Source organism: Bombina bombina, chromosome 1 (assembly GCF_027579735.1).
Source record: "Bombina bombina isolate aBomBom1 chromosome 1, aBomBom1.pri, whole genome shotgun sequence".
Classification (NCBI taxonomy): Eukaryota; Metazoa; Chordata; class Amphibia; order Anura; family Bombinatoridae; genus Bombina; species Bombina bombina.
In genome coordinates, this window is record NC_069499.1 from 1,107,092,036 (window position 1) to 1,107,108,541 (window position 16,506).

A 16,506-nucleotide genomic window follows, 5' to 3' on the forward strand; every position below is an offset into this window, starting at 1 on the left:
TCAAATCCACACAAATTTGCTTCTGATTTGCTCTTCACGTGGAGTGGCATAGGAGCACAATATTGACTATGTTTTTAATGCCTTTTTAAGGCGTAGTGAAATAAATTGATTTAAATGTGTTAAAAAAAATGTCATACACTCAAAGTTTTCGCTTAACAATTATTATTTTTTTATTGTGGGGCATGTCACTCACTGCCCACCACCAACAGCTAGTGAGCATCCATCACACAACCCCAAATACTGTATATTTCATTCTATACTCATTCTCCTTACGTCGCAACATCTGCCTTACGCCCCCGACTCCTTTACACTGGCGCACAAGTTCTAGTTCGTACTGCTGCCCTCACCAGTATACACTTTCTCTCTATGGCATTTTTCATCAATCCTGTTCCCATGACCAACTACTGGCTTATTATTTCAACGCAAATAAGCAAGTGTCTAACACATGGCTTTGCAATGCAGCGCAAGAACTACATCTCCCATGTTACTCATCGGCGCAGAGAAGACGCTTGCGCATTCGATGGTTTTGGTGGCGGCAGAGTATCTTTTGTTTGTAGGCGCCAGATTCACCAGAACCGAACCGAATCAACCGGCTGTTGAACTAGACTTAAAACTCTAGTACCGATTTTAAGCACACATTTGCGTCCTCTTGCAGAAGCTTGAGACACCGCATAGAACTCGCGACCCTCTTCTAAGAACAGGCCTGAGACCACCGGGAAACGACCAAGTATATAGGACCACCGGTGACAGGTATGATCGGGATAACGGTGTGCAACGCACGTGCATGTGTCACGTGGATGCATCGTTCTTATTTAAACTGAGCGCGACTGTTTGAGTTTGTGGGAGTTATTCACCAAAGAAGTGCTTTAGATTAGAGATCAGTTTATCATAAACTAACACGGGATAGTCTTACTGATCCAGAGAAACAAAATACAGTGACAGGTACAAATAATGCCTGCAATATATATATATATATATATATATATATATATATATATATATATATATGTAAATCGTAGGGGAAAATAGAAACAATTATTCGTAACATCTCTATTAATTTTTAATATAATATGTTTTGGTCAAGGTATTTTGTAAATGGGGTTTTGGCTTTTAGAGGCATGTAAACAGGGATATCATAGATGGGCATATAAATGGCGATAAAAAGTTACGTGATTAAAGCTACATTTAATTAAGAACACTAAACGGGACAGTCTACACAAAAAATGTATTGTTTAAAAACATAGATCATCCCTTTATTATACATTCCCCAGTTTTGCACAGAAAACATGGTAATATTCATGCACTTTTTACCTCTGTGATTACCTTGTATCTAAGCCTCTTCTGACAGCCCCCTGATCACATGACTTTTTTTTTTTTATTTATTTATTATCTATTGACTTGCATAGACCAATTAGTGCATTAGCACACTGTTATCTATATGGCTCACATGACCTAGCAGACCCCTGTTGTGAATAGCTAATAAAAAGGATGTGATAAGAGGCTGTTTTTAAGTTAAACCTATGTAGGCTCATGCTAATTTCTAAGCATATACAGTTTTTCACAGACAGCGCTAGTTCATGTGTGCTGTGTAGATAACGTGCTCACTGCTGTGGAGTTATTTATGAGTCAGCACTGTCTAACCTGCAAGTATGAATAATTGAAATAAGGGGCAGTCTGCAGAGGCTTAGATAATAGGTAATCACAGAGGTAAAAAGTATATTTAAGGGACAATGAAACCCAATTTTTTTCTTTCGTGATTCAGATAGAGCATACAATACATTTTAAGCAACTTTCTAATTTACACCTATTAAATTTTTCTTCGTTCTCTTGCTTTCTTTATTTGGAAAATAAGGCATCAAAGCTATTTTTTTGGTTCAGGACTATGGAAAGCACTCGTTTATTGGTGGGTGAATTTATCCACCAATCGGCAAGAACAACCCAGTTTGTTCACCAAAAATGGGCTGGCATCTAAACTTACATTCTTGCATTTCAAATAAAGATACCAAGAGAATGAAGACAATTTGATAATATGAGTCAATTAGAAAGTTGCTTAAAATTGCATGCTCTATCTGAATCACAAAAGAAAAAATTTGGATCCAGTGTCCCTTTAATATAACCGTGTTAATTATGCAAAACTGGGAAATGGGTAATAAAGGGATTATCTATCTTAAAAAAAATTAATTCTGGAGTAGACAGTCCCTTTTAAAGGGTCAGTATACACCAATTTTCATATGTCTGCATGTAATATACACTACTTTAAAGAATAATATGCACAGATACTGGTCTTAAAATCCAGTATAAAACCTTTTAAAAACTTACTTAGAAGCTCCCAGTTTAGCACTGTTGATAAAGTTAGTCTAGGACACCCACTGAAGGAGGCTGGGATAACAAAAAGAGCAGACCCCCCCTGCATATGAAAAGACTGACAACATAAACAGGAGCCAGCAGGAGTGTGTAAACGCATGTATACATCTGACACTGTGGGGCTTGGTTAGGAGTCTGAAAATCAGCACGTTCTTAAAAAAATAAGCAAAACTATACATTTAAAAAAAAAAAAAAAAAAACACACACTCCCAGATGGGCTATATAGATGGATCATCTACAAAACATTTATGCAAAGATAAATCTAGTGTGCAATGTCCATAAAAGCTTTCCATTGTACCTAAGCATTATGTTCTGTAGCTGATACAGTAAAGATTAAAGGGCATTGCACAGGGTAAAATTGTTTTTCCATAAATGTATTTTGAATGACTTGTTATACCAAATGCAGAGTATAAAATATTTGAGAAATTGCATTTTCGGGTTTATTTGTGTATCTGAAGTAGCTGGTTTTGTGCTTTGAAACCACAGCCTATTACAATGGGTTGAGCTTCAGGTAATATCAGATCTCATTATGTTATCACTTTCATGTACACAGACTTGCTTCCTTATCTTATATTTGTCTGGAACACCAAAGCTCAATACATAGAGAGAACAATGGCAAATTATCATTTTATTACTTAACTATCATGCCCCCCACTGACAGTGTAATCTCTTCTGCTGGCTGTGTTTATTTAGGCTTGTCAATAGCATATACGCCAGTATCAAAACTTTCAGTATAGGTTGGGAAACCACAAGCTAAATCAGCTATTTCAAATGCTGAAATATGAGTAAATGAGCTACTTACAACCAATTTAATACACTCTAGCAGGTAAAAAGGATCATTGGGAATAATTTAAAGGGGAGAAAGTTTTTGGGTGAACTGTCCCTTTAACTTTTAGCTAAGTACTGTATTACATTTCAGTTTGGAAAGCTCATAACGGTATTATAAGACACTTCTGTCCATTCAGCCACCAATCATCAAGCGCTACCCAGGTGCTGAACCAAAAATGGTCCGACTCCTAAATTTAGATACATGCTTTTCAAATGAAGATAACAAGAGAACAAATACAAATTGATCATAGGAGTAAATTAGAAAGTTGCTTAAAATTGCCTGCTTTATCTGAATCACAAAAAAAAAAAAAAAAATGCGTTTAGTATCCCTTTAATGATTGGTGGCTAAATGTAGCCACCAATCAGCAAGCGCTACCCAGGGTGCTGAACCAAAAATGGTCCGGCTCGGAAACTTACATTCCTGCTTTTTCAAATAAAGATAGTAAGAGAACATAGAAAAATTGATAATAGGAGTAAATTAGAAAGTTGTTTATAATTGCCTGCTCTATCTGAATCATGAAAGAAAACATTTGGGTTCAGTATCTCTTTCAAACTGTTTCATGTCCCTTTTTAACTATTTTCTGGGTTGAGCTTATCAACATTGGATTCCACATGGATGCATTTCAGTTTTGAATAGAAGCATTTTTGCAATATACATGTATTAGTAAAAATGCTTCTAATAAAAGCTATAGCTGTTTCAAAAGTGTATTTAAGTATTGACCATGCTTCAGCATTTTAAACACAGCACTTGCTCGGAAAGCTGATATAATACAAGCCCCACTGGTGCTCTGAGCAGGTGCAATATTTAAAATGTTGGTGCACTGAGACTATCAAACTATGCTTCACATGCAGTAAAGTGATAACATTTACTAGAATCATTATTGCCAAAACACGTATATTGCAAGTTATATTTCTATTCAAAGATGTAATTCCTCTATGTGCATGTAAATTTTGCCTCTAATGTCCATTTAAAATAAAACAATAAGTGATCACCTCAAAACTACAATTAAAGGGACACTGTACCCAAAATGTTTCTTTCGTGATTCAGATTGAGCATGACATTTTAAGCAACTTTCTAATTCACTCCTATTATCAAAATTTCTTCATTCTCTTGGTATCTTTATTTGAAATGCAAGTATGTAAGTTTAGATGGCGGCCCATTTTTGGTGAACAACCTGGGTTGTCCTTGCTGATTGGTGGATAAATCCATCCACCAATAAAAAAGTGCTGTCCAGAGTACTGAAACCAAAAAAAAAGCTTAGATGCCTTCTTTTTCAAATAATGATAGCAAGAGAATGAAGAAAAATTGATAATAGGAATAAATTAGAAAGTTGCTTAAAATTGCATGCTCTTTCTGAATTGCAAAAGAAAAAAATTGGGTACAGTGTCCCTTTAATAAGAACTCAAATTGTATTTCAAGAGATATTGTAGAATTATAAGCTTGCTGTTAGTTGAAAGGTTATACTTAGATTTCTTTAAAAAGACAAAAAGCACATCCCAAACACACACTTCTCAATGCCCTAGACAGGCTTTTAGATACATAGCCAGACTGGATGCGTGGGGAAAAATAGTTTTTTGTTTAAAGTAATAAACTTTTGATTCAACTCAGAGGGACATCATTTGTATTGTTTTGCAGTCCAAGCATACATCCCTTGAAAAGTTTCTTGAGGGCTTATCGTAACTCCTTTATGTGGCCATTTAGGGGCCAATATAAATTATCTCCTGCACTAATCCAGCAATCACTGTGGATCATGTAGGAGGGGTCAGGGTTCTGAATGCCATAGAATGAACTTAAAGGGATAGGAAAGTTAAAAATAAACTTGCTTGATTCAGGTAGAGCATGTCATTTTAAGACACTTTTAAATTCACCTCTATTTTCAAATGTGCTACGTTCCTTTGGTATCCCTTGTTGAAAAAGAATACGCACATATCCTACACTAGTGGGAGCTGGTTGCTGATTGGTGCCTGCACACATTTGTCTCTTGTGATTGGCTGACTAGATATTTTCAGCAGGCTGCCAGTAGTGCAATGCTGTTCCTTCAGCAAAGGATAACAAGAGAATGAATATGAATAGAAGTAAATTGTATGTACTGTCCAGATAATGAAAGACATTTTGGCGTTTCCTTTCGGTGCGGGGGGACATTTTCAGAGTTAAATTCCAAGTGGGCAAAATCAGAACATGACGCTTGACAACATCATGTCAGTATACACTTATTTTTTGTAGCAAGTTGTTCTTTTACCATGTGTTTGCAATGCAGGCACGTAAAGTGTAGAAGGGAGCCGTTTGAAACTACTTACTGTTACTTTAGGTGTTGTACTCATACACATGCCTTTTTTTTGTTTTTCTCTTTCCCTTTTGAAACTCAGGAACGTCACCCAAGCAGATAAAAAAAAAATATGGCGGCATCAATGGGAAAAAAACAAAACAAGAAAAAAATGGAAGAGGTAGATGAGGAAGAGGAGGAATATGTAGTTGAAAAAGTTTTAGACAGACGAGTGGTGAAAGGGAAAGTGGAATATCTGCTGAAATGGAAAGGATTCTCTGAGTAAGTGCTAATTTAATGCAAGGGATGTGAAATATAAATTTTAAATTCATGATTTAGATAGAACATACAACTTTCAAATTTACTTTTATTATTAATTTTGCTTCATTCTCTTGTTATCCTTTGTTAAATAGCAGCAATGCACTACTGGTTGTTAGCTAAACACATCGGGTGAGACAATGACAAGAGGCGTATATGTGCAACCATCAATCGACAACTAGCTCCGAGTAGTGCATTGCTGCTCCAGAGCCTATCTGGGTATGCTTTTCAACAAAGGATACCAAGAAAATAGGTCAAATTTGATAAAATAAGTAACTTGTTTAAAATTGCATGCTCTATCTGAATCATGAAAGTTTAATGTTGACTTTAGTGTCCCTTTAATGTCATGATAGGCCTGAATATTTTTTTTGATTCCATATTGTATCTACCTTTTCGCATAGAAGTAAAAGATCAGGGGTTTTTTTTTCCTGTCTTTATTTTTATTCTGTTTTCCTCTCTTACAGCTAGATTACGAGTTTTGTCGGAAAAAACCTGCGGTGCTAACAAGCCTTTTTTTTCCAGCGCTTACTTTAAACAACGCTGGTATTACAAGTTTTCTGAATGGCTGCGTTAGCCTCAGAAAAGTGAGCGTTGAGCAAATTTAGCTCCACTTCTACCTGTAATACCAGCGTTGCTTATGGTAGCGGTAAGCTGGAAAAACGCGCTCGTGCACGATTTCCCCATAGGATACAATGGGGCTGAGCTGGCTGAAAAAAAACCCTAAAAAACCTAACACCTGCAAAAAAGCAGCGTTCAGCTCCTAACGCAGCCCCATTGTTTCCTATGGGGAAACACTTTCTAAGTCTACACTTAACATGAACCCCGAGTCTAAACACCCCTAACCTTACACTTATTAACCTCTAATCTGCCCTTATCGCTGACACCTACATTATATTATTATTAACCCCTAATCTTCCGCTCCGGACACCGCCGCCACCTACATTATCCGTATAAACCCCTAATCTGCTGCCCCTAACATCGCAGACACCTACATTATATTTATTAACCCCTAATCTGCCCCCCCCAACGTCGCCGCCACCTACCTACAATTATTAACCCCTAGTCTGCCGACCGGACATCGCCGCCACTAAAATAAATGTATTAACGCCTAAACCGCCACACTCCTGACTCGCAAACACTTTAATAAATTTTATTATCCCCTAATCTACCCTCCCTAACATCGCCGCCACCTACCTACAATTATTAACCCCTAATCTCCCGCCCCCAATGTCGCCGCTATTATAAGAAAGATATTAACCCCTAAACCTAAGTCTAACCCTAACACCCCCCTAACTTAAATATAATTTAAATAAAACAAACTAAAATTACTATAATTAAATAAATTAATCCTATTTAAAACTAAATACTTACCTATAAAATAAACCCTAATATAGCTACAATATAACTAATAGTTACATTGTAGCTATTTTAGGATTTATATTTATTTTACAGGCAACTTTGTATTTATTTTAACTAGGTACAATAGCTATTAAATAGTTAATAACTATTTAATAGCTACCTAGTTAAAATAATTACAAAATTACCTGTAAAATAAATCCTAACCTAAGTTACAAATACACTATCAATAAATTAATTAAATAAATTACCTACAATTATCTAAACTAAAATACAATTAAATAAACTAAACTATAGTACAAAAAAAACACTAAATTGCAAAGAATAAAAAAAATATTACAAGAATTTTAATCTAATAATTACACCTAATCTAAGCCCCCTAATAAAATAAAAAAGCCCCCCAAAATAATAAAATTCCCTACCCTATACTAAATTACAAAAGTAATCAGCTCTTTTACCAGCCCTTAAAAGGGCTTTTTGCAGGGCATTGCCCCAAAGTAATCCGCTCTTTTACCTGTAAAAAGAAATGCAATACCCCCCCCCCCCCCCAACATTACAACCCACCACCCACACACCTCTACTCTAAAACCCACCCGATCCCCCCTTAAAAAAACCTAACACTACCCCTTTGAAGATCACCCTACCTTGAGCCGTGTTCACCCAGCCGGGCACCACTGGTCATCCGATCCGTCCAGAAGTCTTCATCCGATGGAGCAGAAGAGGACATCCGGACCAGGAGAAGGCTTCAGCCAAGCGGCATCTTCTATCTTAATCCATCCGGCACGGAGCGGGTCCATCTTCAAGACATCCGACGCGGAGCATCCTCTTCTTTCCACGGCCGACGACTGAAAGAAGGTTCCTTTAAATGACGTCATCCAAGATGGCGTCCCTCGAATTCCGATTGGCTGATAGGATTCTATCAGCCAATCGGAATTAAGGTAGGAAAAATCCGATTGGTTGATGCTATCAGCCAATCGGATTGAAGTTCAATCCGATTGGATCAGCCAATAGAATTGACCTTGCATTCTATTGGCTGATCCAATCAGCCAATCGGATTGAACTTCAATCCGATTGGCTGATAGCATCAACCAATCGGATTTTTCCTACCTTAATTCTGATTGGCTGATAGAATCCTAGCAGCCAATCGGAATTTGAGGGACGCCATCTTGGATGACGTCATTTAAAGGAACCTTCATTCAGTCGTCTGCCGTGGAAAGAAGAGGATGCTCCGCGTCGGATGTCTTGAAGATGGACCCGCGCCGGATGGATGAAGATAGAAGATGCCGCTTGGATGAAGCCTTCTCCCGGTCAGAGACTTTTGGACGGATCGGATGACCAGTGGTGCCCGGCTGGGTGAACACGGCTCAAGGTAGGGTGATCTTCAATGGGGTAGTGTTAGGTTTTTTAAGGGGGGATCGGGTGGGTTTTAGAGTAGGGGTGTGTGGGTGGTGGGTTGTAAAAGAGCTGATTACTTTGGGGCAATGCCCCGCAAAAAGCCCTTTTAAGGGCTGGTAAAAGAGCTGATTACTTTTGTAATTTAGTATAGGGTAGGGAATTTTATTATTTTGAGGGGCTTTTTTATTTTATTAGGGGGCTTAGATTAGGTGTAATTAGATTAAAATTCTTGTAATATTTTTTTATTCTTTGTATTTTAGTTTAGATAATTGTAGGTAATTTATTTTATTTATTGATAGTGTAGTGTTAGGTGTATTTGTAACTTAGGTTAGGATTTATTTTACAGGTAATTTTGTAATTATTTTAACTAGGTAGCTATTAAATAGTTATTAACTATTTAATAGCTATTGTACCTAGTTAAAATAAATACAAAGATGCCTGTAAAATAAATATAAATCCTAAAATAGCTACAATGTAACTATTAGTTATATTGTAGCTATATTAGGGTTTATTTTATAGGTAAGTATTTAGTTTTAAATAGGATTAATTTATTTAATTATAGTAATTTTAGTTTGTTTTATTTAAATTATATTTAAGTTAGGGGGGTGTTAGGGTTAGGGTTAGACTTAGGTTTAGGGGTTAATAACTTTATTATAGTAGCGGCGACGTTGGGTGCTGGAGATTAGGGGTTAATAATTGTAGGTGGCGGCGATGTTAGGGAGGGCAGATTAGGGGTTAATAACATTTATTAAAGTGTTTGCAAGGCGGGAGTGTGGCGGTTTAGGGGTTAATACATTTATTATAGTGGCGTCGATGTCCGGTCGGAAGATTAGGGGTTAATAAGTGTAGTTAGATGGCGGCAACGTTGGGGGGGCAGATTAGGGGTTAATAAATATAATGTAGGTGTCGGCGATGTTAGGGGCAGCAGATTAGGGGTTCATAGCTATAATATAGGTGGCGGCGGTGTCCGGTTGGCAGATTAGGGGTTAAATAATTTTATTATAGGGTTTGCAATGTGGGGGGCCTCGGTTTAGGGGTTCGTAGGTAGTTTATGGGTGTTAGTGTACTTTGTAGCACTGTAGTTAAGAGCTTTATGTTCCGGCGTTAGCCCATAAAACTCTTAACTACTGACTTTTTTATGCGGTAGGCGTCTTGGAGGTAGAGGCTGTACCGCTCACTTCTTCCAAGACTCGTAATACCAGCGTTAGGCAAATCCCATTAAAAAGATAGGATACGCAATTGACGTAAGGGGATTTGCGGTAGCCAAAGTCGCGGAAGAAAAGTGAGTGGTGAGCCTCTACCTGCCATACTCGTAATACCAGCTGGCGTTAAAAAGCAGCGTTAGGACCCCTTAACGCTGCTTTTTAAGGCTAACACAGAACTCGTAATCTAGGCGTTAGTGTTTTAACAGTTTTACTCTTCATAGACTTCTGTGGTGGTCTAAATGCAAAACATGGACGTGGTTCCTTACATTATAAAGTGTTTATATAATTATTTTTATAGTGAGGATAATACTTGGGAGCCAGAGGAGAATTTGGACTGTCCTGATTTGATTGCAGAGTTCCTACAGTCCCAGAAGTCTGCACACGAAGCAGAGGGTAGCAAGCGCAAAGCAGATTCAGACAGTGAGGTTGGGGACGAGAACAAGCCCAAGAAAAAGAAAGATGAGGTGAGACTAATGGACAAGAGTTGCCTGATTTGCAAGCAACATCATTGGCTATTGTATAAATTAATTTTCATGTTGATCCAGTAAGGAAAACGCCTCAAAATCTGGGATGGATTTTTGTGAATGCAAATTTGCTAACTGGCTTATAAATTATGTTATTGTCTTAAAAGTGAACTAAAGTTTAGGAAAACAAAGTTGTTGTGGTTTTTTTGGGGGGGGTTCAGCAAATGCAGTGCAAAGCTAAATTCTTATTTATTTTTGAAAACTGATTTCCACCTTATCAAAGACCTGTAATACTTCAGTAGTTTGTGCAGTATCTTTACTGTAGTGAGTTGTCCAAGCTTCTTGTGAGGCTGAAGAATGATGGTAAATTTAGGTACTAATATGGTAACCATCGTGGAAGTCTAAATGGGACATGTATGATTCAGAGCACACAATTTTAGAAAAACAAAATGTATGTTTGCCTGATAAATTAATTTCTTTCATGGTGGTGAGAATCCATTGCTCCTGGCCACTAGGAGGAGACAAAGATTCACAAAGGTTCCAAGAGCACTTCATCCCTCTCACCTCTCTGGTATACCAATATGACGTATAGCCAAGCAAGGAAAAATAGAACAAAAGGTAGGAAAGGACAAAGCAGAGAAAATGAGGTGTAAACTAGAATTTCCGGCAGAACAAATATAATTAGTAAGCAGAAATTGTTTCCTTTTATATGGTGGTGAGAGTCCATTACTCCTGGGTCTTAATACCCATGCTGTGGAGTCCACGGGTAATGTTAGTCGGGACAAAACGTTTTGAAAAAGCAGACACCTAATTTCAAGACATTGCTGCCTGGAGGACTTTCCTACCAGAGACCACTTCAGAAGAAGTAAAAACCTCAAATTAGTAGTATTTAGGAAAATTATGACTATGTTGCTGCCTATGCAAATTTGTACAACAGAAGTCTCATTTTTAAATGCCCAGGAAGTGGAAACTGATCTATTAGCATGGGTTGTAAAGCATTTTAGGGGAGAGTTTCCAACCTCCAAGTAAGCCTCTTGAATCAAGAGTCTTAGCAAATAAATTAAAGTAAGCTGGTTAAATAATAGCCTTGAAATAGAATTTTAACGCTCTCAGTACTGTTTAAGCTTTTCTATAGAAATATGAAGATCAGAACAAACAGAAGGAATAGCGTTTTGAGATTGATGTTATCAGAAAGATGACCTTTAGGAAAAAAGTCAAATGATGTTCTTAAAAACCGCATTATCCTAATGAAATCAACAGATAAGGAGGCTCACAAGAAAGAGCAGACAATTCAGAAAACTCTTCTGACAGAAGATACTGCTAAAAGAAACAATACCTTCTAGAACAGACGCTGGAAGACTAAACTAGGTATAAACCTGCAAAACTCTGAGAACCAAATTTATTTTTCAAATAAGAGAAAATTGGATTAATCACTGATCTTATCCTGACTAAAGCTTTTAAAGTCAGGAAGAAAGCATTTTTTTTTTGGTGGTATAACACAGAGAGAACTGAGATGTGACCCTTAAAGGAACAGTGTACTCTGGAATTGTTATCGTTTATAAAGAAAGATAATCCCTTTATTACCCATTCTCCAGTTTTGCATAACCAACACAGTTATATTAATATACTTTTTACCTCTGTGATTATCTTGTATCTCAGCCTCTGCAGACTGCCCACATTATTTCAGTTTTGTTGACAGACTTGCATTTTAGCCAATAATTTCTGAATCATAAATAACTCAATCGGAGGGAGCACTTGCTATCTATATGGCACACATGAGCTAGCACTGTCTAGCTGTGAAAAACTGTCAAAGTGCACTGAGATAAAAGGCAGCCTTGAAGGGCTTAGAAATTAGCATATGAGCCTACCTAGGTTTAGCTTTAAACAAAGAATTCTAAGAGAACAAAGCAAATTTGATGATAAAAGTAAATTGGAAAGTTGTTTAAAATTGCATGCCCTATCTGAATCCTGAAAGTTTAATTTTGACTAGACTGTCCCTTTTAAAGATCTAGCAGATAAACCCTATATCTAAGCCCTCTTCTAAAAATTGAAGAATTCTAGGCATTCTGAAAGAATGCCGGCTAAAAACCTTTCTCACCAGGAAAGAAAACTTTCCAAATCTTGTGTGTAACAGAGGTATTCTGGCCTGAAATAAATTATAAACTTCAACTTTAGAAAAACCTCCATGTTTAAAAAATTAAGCAATCAGTCTCCAAGCCTTCAAGATGAGGCTTGAGATCTTGATGATAAAAAATGGGGGTTGAGGCAGGAGGCTGTTTCTTCATCTGTTACCAAACCAAGTTCTGCATGGCCAAGCAGAAACAGTCAATAGTACAATGAGAGCTCTTATTTTATCCAAGCTATCTCACACGTAGTAGCAGAACAGTTAGAGGAAAAAAAATACAAGCAAGACTAAATAACTAAAGAGCTGCTAGAGCATCTATAATTTCGGCCTATGGATACTTGGCCCTTGTAAAAAAAACAGGTTTGTTGACAAAATGAGGAGCATCCAAATCTATCTCTGGAAGATGCATTGATCTATAATCTGATTGAAAACTTCTCGAAGAAGAGATCATTCCCTTTAATGAAGGGATTGGTGACTGAGAAAATCTGCTCCCATTTCTTCACACCTGAAATATGAATTACATAAATTGAACAGAGATTGTTCTCTGTCCAAGTTAAAGTTTGAAAAACCTCCTGCACCTTTAAGGAACTGCAAGTTCCCCCTTACTGATTGCAGAGACATTGTCTGATTGAAAATGTAGACAAGTCTTCTTTTTTCAGTAAAGTCCAGCTCTGAAGGGTCCTTAAAGTGCTATCTTAAAGTGATGGTAAATACAAGCATATTACAAACACTAGGATTTACCATCACTAAAAATAAATGAGTTTCTCTCATCGTTTTGTAAAATACAGCATTACATTCACCCTAGCTGTTAGGAAATATCGTTAACACCGAGCCTTTGGCTGCCCACGGCACAGTGCTTTCTTCTATGAGGTGACTTTTCCACCTCTAGACCAATAGCCGTGTGTGTCGGTTGACATCCTAGCATGGCTAGAGGTCTAAACTTCAGCTCATTGGAAAAGAGCGCTGTGCCGTGGGCGGCCGAAGGCACTGTATCAGCAATATGCTTTCCTAACAGCTTGGGTGAGTGCAACGCTATATTTTACAAAACAATGAGAGAAACTCATATTTATTTTTAGTGATGGTAAATCCAAGTGTTTGTAATATTGTATTTACCATCACTTTAAGATAGCACAGAGTTCTAAGATATTTATTAGTAACCTCACCTCCCAAAGAGACCAAACTGCTTGTGCTCTCTTGGATCCCCGCACTGCACCCCAACCTGAGGGTCTTGCGTCTGTTGGGATTATTGTCCAATTGAATGGATTAAGAAAGCCCCCGGAGAAAAGGATTTAAAATCTATCCACCAGGATCGAGATTGCTTAGTTGTGAAATCCAAAAAGGATCCTTCTGAGAAAGCTGAGAGTAATCATTGCCCCATTGACTAAGTATGCAAAGGAGAAACGGTCTCCTTTGAAACTGAGCAAATGGAATAGAATCTGATGCAACAATCATCAGACCAAATACTTCCATGCATACGGCTACTGTAGGATTGGAAAATGACTAAAGTATTGTACAAGTTGTCTAACTTTGAACTCCTTTTATCTGATAAAGATCAACTCATTGTTATTAAGTCTATAATGACTCCTAGGAAAGAGGCCTTAGACTGAGGAGAAAGAGAAAGTCCGTATGAGATTGTGCTAAAGGTAATAATGGAGCGAGTACCAATAAATTGTCCGAGTATGGAGCCACAGAAATACCGTGAACTTTTATTACAGACAAAAGAGTTTCCCTAAGCTTTGTAAGTATTCTGGGATCAGTAGCTAGACTAATGGTAGAGAAACAAAACTGAAAGAGATTGTCCAAGAAGGCAAACCTTAAGAACTGGTAAAGGTCCTTGTGGGGATAGCATATATATAGGAAGCATCCTTCAAATCTATCATGGGCATATATTGACCCTGCTAAACAGGGGGTAGAATAGTCAAAATTGTTTACATTTTGAATGTAGGAACCCTGATAAACTCGTTTTGCAAACCCAGATTAGGACTGAAAATTCCCTGTTTCATGGGAACACTACGGATTAGAATAAAAATCCCAGCCTTGTTCTGACGTAGGAGCTGGAACTACCATTCCAATGAGATCTAGATCCTGAACACATTTAAAAAAGGCTTGTGCCTTTACCAGGTCTTTTGGAACATGCAGAAAAAGACATTGATTTGAAATCCTATTCTGTATCCCTGAGAAACTATGTTAAGAACCCAAAGATTGTGAACAGACTGGGACCAGGCCTTTCGAAAAAGGCATAACTTGCCCCTTACCAGAAGGGTAACTGGATCTGGGCCGCACCTTCATGCTGATTTGGTAGAGGTAGGAGGCTTTGGCTGTTTGGCCATGTTCCAATTGTGGATGGACTTCAAGACGGAAGGAAGAATCTTGTTTTTGTGCAGAGGACGGCTTTTGGTTCTTAGATTGACAAAAGGAATAACAGTTACTAGTAGCCCTGAACTTTCCATTGGACTTCTTGTCCTGAGGAAGATAAGCTCCTTTTTTTCCTCCAGTGACTATATAAATCTAGATTTTTTTTTTTTAAACCATATCAGCTGGTCATGACTTGAGCCACAAAGCTCTTTTTTAGTCAGAACCAATAAGGTTGTATCTTTAGCATTAAAACTAATTATGTCAACAATAGTATCAAAGATAAAGGCATTTGCTAACCTAAGAAGTTTTAAATAGTTTTAAAAATATTCTTCTATAGAATCTTCTGAAATCTTATCATAAAGATTGACATAGCAAAGAGTAGAAGCTGCTGCAAAACAAGCAATTCTGATTGCTGGTTTAAACATGTAACCCCCCTTGTAAAAATACTCTATATTATATTATTATAATAGAGTCTTTAAAAAAGGAACTCTCCTCTAAGAGAATAGTAGTGTATTTTTGATAAAGTGGAAATTGCACCATCCACCTTAGGAATATTTTCCCAAAGCTCTATACTAGGAGCTGGAAAGGGAAAACATCCTCTTCAGTGCTGAGGATGGAATAAAAGTAAGACCAGGCTTAAAGCACTCCTTGGAGATATCTCTGTAATTGTCTCTGGGACATGAAAAACCTCTGAAGATACAGCAGAAGGTTTAAAACTAACAACTAATTAACAGATCTGAAAATGTTCAAGCTTGAACATGAAAGAGGAGGATTCTGTATTCTGACCATCTGAAAAAGCTTAACCTTCAGAAAACAGATCTGAGGAATTAGAATCTAAGCCTGAAAGTAATTATTTAGCTTATCTGATTCTTAGAGATTCAGAATTGCTAGACAAATTAAGTGTAGGTTACTTGTCAGAGACTTTTTGCGCTTACTTGTAGGAGGCATGGCCATGAACATCTCAAAATCTTTAAATCCTGGAGCAAAATCTGAAGAATTCCCCTGTACAGTACAAACAGTACTATTTTAATCAGCACGCATTAAAGTGAATGTCAATTTTGATGCTAAAGTGTTTTTACCTTTTAATCTTGACAGCAGCTCCAGCTTCCTCCGGTCGTTGCAAGCCATTTCTGACGTCAGAAATGATGGATAGGTCATCCTCCAATCACAACTCCCCCCCCCCCCCCCCCCCCCGTGATTGGAGGAAGCTGGATTCCTCATTTTAGACCCAGGAAGAGGCTTTGCGATGGGTGGAATAAGCTGGAGCAGCTGTCAAGTTTAAAAGGTAAGGTGTTTTTTTTTCTCTTTTTTCTCAATAGGAGTGAAATGTAAATAAATTTTGATGCATTAAAGTCCCCCTTGTTTTTAATCAAATTTTTAAAAACCGGGCACTTTCGCATCAAAATTGACATTCACTTTAAACGATCCATACAGGGATTGCAACGCTGAGCTGGAGGATTCACAACTACCAGTTTGCAAAATGCACACCTAAACAGGGTATATAAATGATCAGATGATCTACCTCTAAAAAGGTCTAAGGTTATAGAAGGGGACAGTTACAGTATGCTCCCAAAAAAAAAATGAGAAGAAAACAGTTACAATTTATTTAGACCCAAAGGAAGTAATGGATATAATATTAGAATCAGTGTCCTAATATAGTAAGGAGACAGATGATCGTATACAGTCAGGGACTTAAAACAATAAGGTCTCATCACAAAGAGAACAGAAATTTAAGTAGACCCCTTTAGAGAGAGAGAGAGAGAACCAGATATATAGAGATAGATATACACAAAAAATAAATTAATAGTAGACTTAAAATTTCTAGGAAATCT

The 16,506-nt window shown here is 37.4% G+C and overlaps 1 protein-coding gene across 1 annotated transcript in view; it reads left to right on the forward strand.

Annotated features, from left to right (window-relative positions):
- The first annotated feature begins 515 nt into the window (after positions 1-515).
- The window catches only part of CBX1 (chromobox 1), an 84,499-nt gene continuing 68,508 nt past the window's right edge, over positions 516-16,506 (forward strand). The window contains exons 1-3 of the mRNA XM_053697398.1: positions 516-750; positions 5,560-5,738; positions 10,029-10,194. Of these exons, the coding sequence (XP_053553373.1) occupies positions 5,590-5,738; positions 10,029-10,194 (315 nt within the window). The 5' untranslated portion in view covers positions 516-750; positions 5,560-5,589. The remainder of the gene's footprint in view (positions 751-5,559; positions 5,739-10,028; positions 10,195-16,506) is intronic.